The sequence below is a fragment of the Alligator mississippiensis genome, chromosome 2, assembly GCF_030867095.1.
Source record: "Alligator mississippiensis isolate rAllMis1 chromosome 2, rAllMis1, whole genome shotgun sequence".
Lineage (NCBI taxonomy): Eukaryota > Metazoa > Chordata > Crocodylia > Alligatoridae > Alligator > Alligator mississippiensis.
The window spans coordinates 124,758,583-124,770,301 of record NC_081825.1 but is presented as its reverse complement, the minus strand read 5'-3'; the positions used below and the strand labels follow the sequence as shown (position 1 = coordinate 124,770,301).

Below are 11,719 nucleotides of genomic sequence, written 5' to 3'. Positions count from 1 at the left end.
CTTGACTTTCCTTTGTGTGCAACTATGTGTTAGCTGTTTTAACTTACAGAAGCAAGAGTACGTTTAGAAAATGAATCATGTGGTCTTGTCAAGTAATTGCCATAAATGATCTTTTAAGCAAGCCTAGAGAACAGCAACAAACACTGCATATGTTCCTTCAAGTTTTGCAGTAATTTAAAATGATTAAATACGTGACTTGTACAGAGACACCAAGGTTTCTTAACTATATGTATTTTAAATAGTCTTTTCAGAATATGTCAGTGTGACATTTTAGGTCCTTATCTTGCATCCTTTGTGGAAAAGGACAACGAAGATAATTAATGACCTGAATTACTTTGGTGGCAAGCTAACATTTAGCAACTGTCTTCCAGATTGTAACTGGAATAAATGGAATTCCACTTGTACATGCAGCTAGAATATAGCTAGGCTAGCACATTCATTGAAAATCAAGTGTTCCCTTCATCCTTATGTTGTTGTTCTGGCCCTACTGACATGTTATTATTGTCTTTGCAGATGTGAAAAGCAGTATGAAATACAAAAAGAAAAAGCTTGCTTTTTTGCTTGTTGACCCACCCTTTACTTCATAAAGTCCAGTTCTTGAAAGTGGTTAAGCATGTGCTTAAGTTCCATTGAAATAAGGTTAAGCATGTGTTTATGCACTGTGCTGAATGGGGACAGGCTCTTGTGAGGCCTGAGTTCTCTCAGTGCAGAAGTAGATCTCATGATCCTCTTCGTGGTAACATGTCTTCTGCCTCAGAAACCAGGAAAATAAATAATGGAGTACTAGCAAAATATAAATAATATTTGATTTTCTGTAGAAAAAGCATCCACTGAAGAATGACATGCAAATAAAATAAAAATGAAGTGAATGCTCAAAAAATGTCAGGAAAGAGATTATTATCTATGTGTAACATAGCAATTTTTTCTTTTAAATAAGCTGTGTGTGTCCAAGGGATGCTATTCTATCTTTTTATAATTTGCAAATTCACTGCTTACTAAAAGGTAGTATAATGGCAACCGTCAGAATAGGAAGCTTTTATTTATCCAGAGAACAGACAAAGCAAGCTTCCTCACACTGTCTTTTCAAAAGGTGGGGGAATTAATTTTGTCCTCATAAGACACACTTTAGCATGAAAAATGTGTTGTTTTTTTACCTGAACCAGTGACCAAGAGTTGAAATGCCACATATTCCATTACCAGTCTCTGAGATCATGTATCTCTTTGCAGAATGGACCTAGTCCTGATATATTTTTTAAAATTCAGTACATTTCAAAAGCAAGCTGAAAACCCTCTATTCATTAGGTTTAAAATGTCTTTGGTTAATATTCAAAAGATTTAAAGATTTTATTATGACAATCTTTCACAGAAGGAACCTGTGATTATTGGGAATGTAACAAACAGATTGAAAATTTTATTGCAGAAGCAGGGAGTGTTTTAAGGAATTCAGATTAAAGAACAATTTGTTAAATCAAAGTCTGATTCGTGACACACAATAAGTTATCCTTGCATTAAAACTTGAATATAACTGGACATATCTACATGTGCACTGTTACTGCGCAGTAACCTAAGTAACTTGTTACTGTGCAGTAACTGAAAGTTCCTACGCAGTATGGATGTGCATCTACATGTGTGTGCCTGTACTGTGTAGTAACTATGGTGACTTATGCTGACTTGGGAGTAAATTTGCTACCTGCATGAAGTCAACTTAAATGTATTCCCAAGTCATCTTCAACCTCCTAAGTAGTTACTGCACAGTAAGGCATGTGTAGATGCCTTACTGCACAGTAACCTTATTTGTGTGGACTGACTTGGGACTAACTTTAGTCCCAAGTTAGTCCACACACAGCATTACTGCACTGTAAAGTCTGTACATGTAGGTGCCAGCATAAAAGCCACTTACTGCGCTGTAAATGCATGTGTAGACACACCCACAATGTATCATGTATTTAAAAATGTAATTCTATGCAAATATTGTACTTTTTCTTTGGTAGAAAATAATTTAATTTTTAGAGAAGAAATGAGGATATATATTTGAGATCTTTTCCTTTCCAGTGTTAAATCTTAAGGTGTTATTAGTAGTTCTCCTAAGGGTGCCACAAGAGATTAATGAAAAAGATTAATGTCTTGACTTTCTGCATTTCTGTTTGATATTATGGTAGGCAGTGTCAGATGCAGTATTCTTTTTTAGGCCTGTATACCTTGAAAAAGAGAACAGGAACAATATTGAAAATCTGACATGGACACTTAAACATACACCTAAAAAAAGGTTATGGAAACCTATTGAAAAATATATATTCCCTATATGTGCATGTTATCTTCTCTCCTAAGATTTGTCCTAACTAAACTGCAAAATGAGATGAGATCACTCTTGTGCCAGAGAGCTGTTTGATGATGCTTTAATTTTGACACATTTATGCAACTTTCCAATCTACTGATTTTTGTGAGAGTATGTTAGTATTAATCTTATCATCCAAAAATAGAATACACTTTTACTGGTATGCTGAACTAGATTCTGATCTCAGCTGGCACTGATTTTACAATGTTCTTTTAACTACAGTGGATTTACACTAGCATTTACATTGAAATGCTTGAGTCAGGCCATCTGTTTCAAATGCTAGAAATGATGAATTATTTTAAGTTTCACCAGAGTAATGGCCGTGTAGCACATGTATCAGCTGTCCTTAATTTCACTTGGCATGATTTATGTTAAAGTACAGGTTTGCATTTGAATTATATGATTACAGCTAAACAACAAGAGTAAAGAAATCAGAATGTCTTGTAAGTGTCCACCCAGGCACTTGAGAATTTTTCTTTAGCATCCTTGAAACAAGGGCAAAGATTTATTAGTGCCCAGCACTTTGTAACTTGTTGACAGAGGAACCTTATCTCAAAAATGAAATATCATAAAATCGTGCCTTCATAAAAAAAAGAACCCTTGCAAGATTTTTTTCACAAGTAAAAGGTGAATTAAGTTCTTTGGTGCAAAAGAGAGACCAACTACTTTTATGAATGCCATAAAAATAAACTATTTTAATAGATACATAAATAAAAAGGTTTAAAGTAGACTTTCCCTCCCAAAAAACAAATATAGGTGGTCTAGCTTCTATAAAGAAACTGAACAACATACTCCAAGTGACTACTAAGTAAAATAATCACTTTGATACATTCAAAATAACTGGAGGCAAATACATAAAGAAAAAAGATGTACCCGAATCATTCGTCTTTTGCATTCTAGCAGTGTCTACAGTATTTTCTGGTTTTACAGTACTCTGTAGATTTGGATACATTAGCTAAATAAAACTCTTCTAGTGACAGAGCTAAAATAAAACAAAAAAGGGCGACTTGCATCACCCACTGGTAAATGTTTCAATACGAATGAATTAACAAACTTGTGCTGTAAAAATAAATTATTTTCAGGTACTGCAGGATATTTAAGTATTTAAACATTACATTCATTTTGGTGGTGTGCTTAAAGACTCCATATCTGTCTAATCCTTTGGTACGTAATATAAGGCACATGCTAGTTTTTTCATGTGTATTTGGATACCAGCATTTTGATTTCACCAGAAAGAAGTATAGCCTAGCACAATGAAGGAAGAAAAAAATTATTCCATTTATGTAGAACAGAATAATGTAATTTAAAGCAGCTTGTTCTCCTCCAATATTTGGGTTATTCTGGTAGCTTAATCTTCTGCTGCGCTCCATAAGAAATTCACAGCTCGATGATTACAACCCACTGTAAACTTCACTGATTGTCAGGGCCTTTTTTTTATTTTTCCATATAAATGATGTTTATCAGCTTGAGAAAAATCTGTCATTAACCTTTCCATACCACTACTGAGATATTTAGTAGTTCAGTCATGGAATTATTCCATTATGTGTGCTTCAACTATGGAATTACTGAAGTTGAGAGTCATTTCCATTGTTATCTGGAATGTAGCTGTGAAAGATAAACACTATTAGTAATGGAGAGAAGAAAGTTTTTTTTATGTGGGTGTTTATATATTCTCCAGGTACAGTGTCAAGATAACTTGTGCTAGTGAAATGTGAAAAGAAATCAGAAGAGGAGAGCTTTCACTCATAGTGCACATCTGGCATTTGTACTTTGATGGGATGTCAGAAGCTCAACAAAGAACAGCCAGACTTAGGTTTGAGCAAAGACAGTAGTCAAGTCTATCCACCAGCAAGCCAGGAGCGGCAATTTAAGGACTGCCCTTTTTTCTGATTTGATTTTTTTTTGTTTTTCTTCTTCTTTTGTTTATTTTCTCCCTTTTTATTTTTCCCTGGTTTCTTTTTCTTCTCATCGTCCTTAAACCATGGGCCCCAAACACCTCCATTGAGCTTAGGATTACTCCGAGGGTCTTTAGGTGGATATCGAACGGGAACTGCAGTCTTATTGAACTGTGAAAGTCTCCACAACAAATACTTTACTACCTCAGGATATTTTCCAGAAAGATCCACTCTTTCATATGGGTCAGCAGTTATGTTAAAAAGCCACACTGTTTTCCCAGCTGACCAAGAAACCCGTTCATTATGCCAGCGATTGGGACCAGCATTGCTAAAAGCCTGAGGAGGGACCCAGTCACTGTATCCTGGATTTCCTGTCAGTAGTTTCCAATGGTTTACTCTAATGGCTGATTGAATTGCTGTGTTCCAAATCCCAAAGCCTGCTGTCCAGGAGCCATTCTTGGCTTTGGTGTAAATAGGATCAATGTTGTGTAAGATATCCACCCTTGGGGAACGCCTACCTTCACTAATGGTCTCCCATATATCATAGCCGTCTAACTGGATATCCTCATCGATCCGTCCTTCTGCCAAGGTGATCAGGGTAGGGAACCAGTCTGTTATGTGCACGAGCTCCTTGCACACAGACCCCTTGTTTTTCAGAAGCGGGCTATGAACAAAACCAACAGCACGGATTCCTCCTTCCCAATACGTCCCTTTGCTTCCTCTGAGGGGCCAATTACTTCCTCCAGCCATTGGCTGCCCACCATTATCTGAAGAGTAAATGATAATACTATTGTCATAGTAACCATATCTCTTTAAAGCCAGGGTCACATTGTGGACAGCTTCATCCAAGCATGCCAGCATGGCGGCGTATCTCCGCCTGTTTATATTATTTATTGATCTGTAATTTTCAAAATACTTGCCTGGTGCTTGTAATGGGGAGTGAACAGCTTGATAAGCAATATATAAAAATATAGGCTTCTTGGGATTATGAGATTGTAAAATCTGTTGTACTTTTTGTGTGTACATCTGTGTTGAGTAGATGCCATTGTCATGATCCCAAGCTGCATTGTCATTTTCATACAGGTCATAGCCACATATCCCTGGGCTATCACACTTGTAGTGAGTATAATAGTCCCCACTGCCCAAAAGTGATCCAAAAAAGGAATCAAATCCTCTCTGTGTAGGCATGCATTCTTTACGGTAAAATCCCAAGTGCCACTTGCCAACCATGTGCGTTGAGTAGCCAACCTCCTTCAGCTTCTGAGGTAGTGTCATGTTATCCAGAGGTAAGCAGTTAGGCTGGGTAGGCCTTATAATCGAATGCTGAAGACCTGTGTGTATCTGGTACCTGAAGACAACAAACAAAGGAGAAATACACATTAGAGGAGGAAAAAGAATGTGAGAGAGGAAAAAAAGAAACCTATGGCCACCCACTTTCAAAAAAGGAGACATGTATAACAACAATAAAAACTGTCTCTGCATAAAAGAGTCTTTCCTATAAATGTTATGAAGTGTTATTCCCAAAGAATAATGAGGTCATGCCATGAATTTTACTGAAGCAAGAACTGTTATACTTTAAAGGTGTTTCTATGAAGCTATGAAAACCTGGGAGTCAGCCTTATCAAACCGACTTATTTTTTTAACTATATTCTATGAATACTAAGAATGGTGAAAACAAAACATTTGACCATTTACGTTTATTTATTTAACCACAAGCCTAGCTCATCAAACACTACCTCATCATAACAATAATTTGGCACAGGCTTTCAGAACACATCTTAGCAACCTTGCACAGTGCTCGAATCTCAGTGAACTGATCATGGTTTCTGAGTCACCTTCTGAGACAGGGCATATGGACAATTAATAGGAGGAAAAAGATAAGTTATTCATCTTACAGTAAGTGGAGTTATTTGAGATGTGTTAGCCATATCATTTCCACAGTCCTCCTTCCATGCCCTGGTTGACAGAATCTTGTATACACGGGATTCTGCAGTAGACCCATTCTCCTCTACTGTTTCAATGTGAAGCATGAGGAGCAATACGATACATGTACATCATATAGATACTCTTGGTCAAAATCTCTTCAAACTCAACCCATGAGATACCTGTTTATAAACAATCACTTGAAGGAGAATGATAATGTCATCAAAAGATTTCTATTTGTCTTATTTCAATTCTGGTCAGATACATGGCACTCAAAGCATCATGCTCATCAGTAAGGCATGCAGTCTACACAAATGTTCAAACAAATATTTTCTCATGTCTATCTTCTATAGATGAACAGATAGTTTACCAAGATGTTTATTCATCTGGGAAAGCTTTCCTTATGCCTGCCGTATCTGATTTATAGAACATTTTGTTGTTGAATACATGTTTATGTAAATTTGTTACAAATGTCTCTTATTTTACAAGTGGTAAACAAATCAATTGCATGCAAGTACACTGGACTGTGAACATTAGCAGAATTTTATTTAAATGGTATAATGGTAAATTCTGAAATACAGATGATTCCTATAGAAAGACATATTGAATCCATATGATTAGAAAATGAATTCAATATGATGAGTAGTAAGTACTAAAAATTAAAGCCAAATTGGCTAATATCAATTTGATACTATAACATTCAAAAACTGTAAGTTAATTTTTAAAATTTAAATAAATCTTTTCCCTGAGGATAAGAGTATGTTAAGTTCTGGAAACTGGATGGAATCATTATTTCATATCTTACTCAGTGGGCATGTCTACATGAGACATTTACTGCTGAGCTGACTAGCTCTGCAGTAATGTTGCTGCGCTTACACGTGCAGCCTTATTAGGTTGCAGTAAAATAATAAACGCAGCATTATTTACTGTACAACAAGGCACATGTAGATGTTGACGGGGCTGGCTGGGGCACAAAGGTGCTTCAGTGCAGGGGCTGCCTGCTGACTAGCCCCACACTGCAGCACCCTCATGCACCAGCCAACTGCTCTGCAGAACACTGAGCTGGGCTGGAGCAGTCCCGGGCCAGCAAGCTGATACCCCAGGCCCCCTACCTGCTGGGGCTACATGACCCAGCTCAATGTGCTGCAGTCCTGGGCACGCATGTAAATGCGGTGACCAGGAGCAATAAACTCTGGCATGATATGCAGAGTTTATTGCATCACAATGATTTCACAAGTAGATGCGTCCAGTGATACCTTCCTTTTAATTCTTATAGTACCTACTGAGTCTGGTACCCTGTCATGGTGGGACTACTTGTTGCTTGCTCCCCAACCTCACAAGCTATGCCAATGATAGTTCTACCCTGCAATTACACCTAAGTTAGACAGTGAAGGATACAGATCAGGTAAAAATTTGTCTCCGGACCTCCAAATATGGAGATTCACTGTGAAGTTGACAATTCCACCCTGCAAGAAATTTACTTTTCATGGACATGGTAAAGAGGTCACCTTTCTCTATCTCAGATCCTTGGGTTAGTGGGGAGGATGAAGGAATCCACATTACAGGGACTAATCAAATCTTGCCTTGGTACTAAGATGGTACTTTGAAGAATCCACAGCTTTAGGTTTGCTTTGCATTATGTGTAGAAGGATTCTGGAATGTACATACGATGCTCCAAATTGAAAAATCAACTCATATTACACGAAAGAGGGAAAATTACAGCACTGACATTCTCAGCTCACGTGTATGTGGCTGGGGACAGACTGTATTACACAGAACAAGAAAATGAACCCCAGGTGGAGGAAGAGAAGGAATTACTCTGATCATTAGGCACTGCAAAGAGCCATGTAGGACTAGAAGCCACTTAACAATAAAATACAATATACAAGTCCAAATGCAGTATATAAGAGAAAAAGTAATTTAATGCTTCATCCCCACAAATGAGCATGAGGACGGCAGTCACAGATTTTATAACATCCTAGAGGACCCCAATAGCAGAGTCACACAACATGACACCCTCATTGTAGCTGCATATCATATGATACAACATTATCCGATCCAATATGATACAATTTGATATATAATAATTTTATAAATGTATAAATAATTTTATAAATGGAAAAGTACTGACAGATGTCCGTGGACTAAGCAACATCATTGATACATATGGAACCGGTTTACATAATGAATCTTTGCCAGTGAACTCATCCTGTTGTGGCAGGATTATTTTTCCTGTAACCACACTCACATAAAAAAAGGGTGAACATCATGGTATGAAAAAAAACAGACCACTTTGACCTGTATCTTCCCTTCAGTGTGCCAAAACATCCAGATAGATTAACAAAAGTTTCTAGGTTGCCAGTGACCATCACCTGTGTACTGTACTGCATTATAAAGAGTTTACTTGAAATAAAAGTAATCAAGAACAATTCCTCAAAACTTAAAAACCTCCAAACATGAATAGAGTTTGAACTTTAGCTCTCAAATATGTCAGGATTCTATCTTTGATGATAGATGAGGATGATTATGTAAGGAAGGGTATCAAAAATACACCAGTATGACTGAGAATATATTGGGACTTTGAAGGGGTAGGAGAGAAAACTGGTCGCTAAGACCACGCAGAACGCCATTACCAAAAGAAAACAGAAAATGCTTCCTGCCTCCTCAGGGATAATGATAGGAGGAAATTAAAAAATAAAAAGAAGTTAGAAAACTAGATTAACTGCTAAAATGCTGAGGCAGGAAAAACAATTAACATATGTTAATAGGCAGACCCACTAAGTTGAAGTGGCAGACAAAAAACTGCATACAAAGAGGATAATGGGTGACATGAGTTACAGCTACAACGAACCATAAAAAAAAAAAAAAAAAAAAAATCTTTCAACCATGAAGAATAAATTAAACGATGCTAAAGCACTTTCATTTTTATTGAACAGGTCTCTACCTGAAATAAAATTCACTTTTGACAATGTAGATAAGATGGAAGACCTTGATTTTAAATTTGAGGACATTACCTTGGGGAAATTTAAATCTAAAGCCAAAAACTACAATTCAGCAGGCCAGGATAAACTAACCATACATCTGCTCAAAGCAAGCAGTGAGCAAGCTCAAGAGAACAATTTGCACAAGTGGGAATAGGATCTAAACATGTCACTTATGCCCCTGACAGACAGAATAAAGGTACAATGGGATCTGATGCAGGATCCCAACAATCATGTTTCCTGCCATACCACATGCCCTGTATCAGATCGTACAGAGCCATATTGCCAGTGCAAGGGGAGCCCAGTCACATGCCCCATGCGCTCCTGCAGCTGCCAGCTTTGATCAACTGAGCAGGGATTTCTGACCAGTCAGATGAGAACTCTGATCAGCTGATGGGGCTCCCATCTGGAGGAGCATATGGTGCACTAGCAGCTCTCATCAGCTGAGGAACCCTTTCAGCTTCTGGAGCACTGGGGAGTCTTGAAAGTCTCCTCTTGCTTCAGAAGGTGGGCACTGGCCACACCTTCAGTTAAAAGTGTTTTAGGAACCAGCCACAAAGTTATTATACAAAATACAACATATATGTAATAACTTTATGGCTTATTCCTCATTTTAGCATGCTATTAATTGAATAAGCGTGTGCCAGGACACTACTGTAAGAGAGAGCCTGGAAGCACTGCAGGCTAGGCAGGGTGAAGCAGCAGCTGCAGGTTGCTGGGGCAACAGGCCAATGAGGCCTATTAGCAGGCACCTGCAAGCAGCCCAGGCAGCCTGCTGACCAGAAGGGGCCAGGGCCCTGGGAAGATACAAGCCCAGGGCCTGAGCTGGCAAGCTAGTCTCTCCTTGGCTGCCATAGGGTGAAGAGCTCCTGGCGGCAGGGCTCTGGAAGGGACTGCGGTGCTGCACATGGATCCCCAGTAGGGTTGCCAACTCTGTTTGAATCTATTCCGGGAGGTTTCATCACATGATGTAATGACATTAATGACTATGTCAGGAAGGCAAATGCACATTACTATTACATTTAAAAAACCCATTGGATAACTGTATAAATCAGATTCAACATCTAATATTTATTTTAATGAATGCCCTATCAATTATCTCCTGGAGGACTCTCAGCAGTCTCCTGGAGATTTATCTCTAACTCCTGGAGACTACAGGACAATTCTGGAGAGTTGGCAACCCTAATCCCCAGTGTGGCCAGGGGAGCTCGCTAGGATATGGCCCAGGGCTGGGAGGCTATCCTAGCCAAGCCGTGAGGGAAAGTTTACCCTCTTAAAGGGGCAGCGGGCTGTTTCCCCTTTGTGTTTCTGTTATAGCTTGGGGACTTATGTTTATGTTGTATTTACACCAGTAGTTTGGGGTGGGACTATAGGAGCAATATACAGAGGTCTCATTAGTGCTCAAGGGGCATGTGATCGTCTTGAGCCCTACCAGGGGCAGGTTCAAGGCCCAAGTGACTATTGAGCCTGGAGCAGAAATAGGGGCCCTGCGCCTGAGGAGGGTTGAAGCCACACAGGGATCAGGGGCCGGTGCCCAAGAGAGGTGCAGCCACACAGGGGCCTGAGGTCCAGCAGACAGAGGTCAGGGGCCAGGGGCCCGGTGACCAGAAGGGAATAACCAGAACTAGTGTCTCAAAGCCAGGTCTAATACAGTAGGCCCAGGAAAAACAGCCTAGCTAGATTAAAGGGGCGGAGGCCAAGGATGTCATAGCCCCAAAGGAGCGAACGTGATGGTAACACCTGTGAGTCTTCCGTAGTATAGGGAAGGACTGAAGCCATGCAGTTAGCTCCTAAGGCTTTGGGTGCCCTTCAGGGCACAGTCAACCAGAGAGGCTCAACAAGGGGCCTGGGGAATAGTAAGTACCAGTAGGGTTGAACCTACTGGTTGAACCAGGGCCATGTGAAGGCCTGTGGGCAGCCTCCCTATTATCACTATTATACTGTCAAGGCATGGTAGGTGAGAAGGGAAGGCACCCTAGGGATGGAGCAGGGCACAGCTGCAGAACCACCAGGGGGCAGCATGGCCACACCTGGGACCCTAATGTGCTACATTACTTAAAGACACGATTAATCAATCTTAAGTGAATAAGTGCTGAATAAGTGCTATTTCCCTGCCTAAACAGGAGTTAGATTTGGACCAAATTCTTTGCACAGTATTTGAAAACACCATTGGTCCTTACTCAAAAGATAGGACAGATGGTTTAGGAGAGAATTAAACATCCTGAAGGCAGTGTCCTTTCCGTGACACTCCTTGTAAAGCCTACCTATGTTCAAGAAAGCCTGGTTCACCCCTGCCCCATTGGATTCCTGCAGAAATGTTCACAAAAGCAGAACTGCACCAGCCTTCTTATGACAGTCCAGTCCAGTCCACTCATTCCTGCCACGAGACCTCTTGACCAGCTCAAGAGCATCTCAGAATCTGTCCACGTAACTTGGTTCCTGGGTGACTCTTCCACGATAACACTTTTCCTACTATTTAGTGTTTCCATTTGAATAGAAGAACATGGCCTTCTACTGTTATCTCTTTACTACTAGCTTTTTGGAATTCAAATCTAACATGGAGCTAAAAGGACAACAGAGAAGGC

At 39.5% G+C, this 11,719-nt stretch overlaps 1 protein-coding gene across 1 annotated transcript in view; it reads right to left on the bottom strand.

Moving 5' to 3' along the window:
- Positions 1-3,010: 3,010 nt before the first annotated feature.
- The window catches only part of ARSJ (arylsulfatase family member J), a 99,021-nt gene continuing 90,312 nt past the window's right edge, over positions 3,011-11,719 (bottom strand). Inside the window, exon 4 of the mRNA XM_019495033.2 lies at positions 3,011-5,578. Coding sequence (XP_019350578.2) covers positions 4,174-5,578 — 1,405 coding nt within the window. The 3' untranslated portion in view covers positions 3,011-4,173. The remainder of the gene's footprint in view (positions 5,579-11,719) is intronic.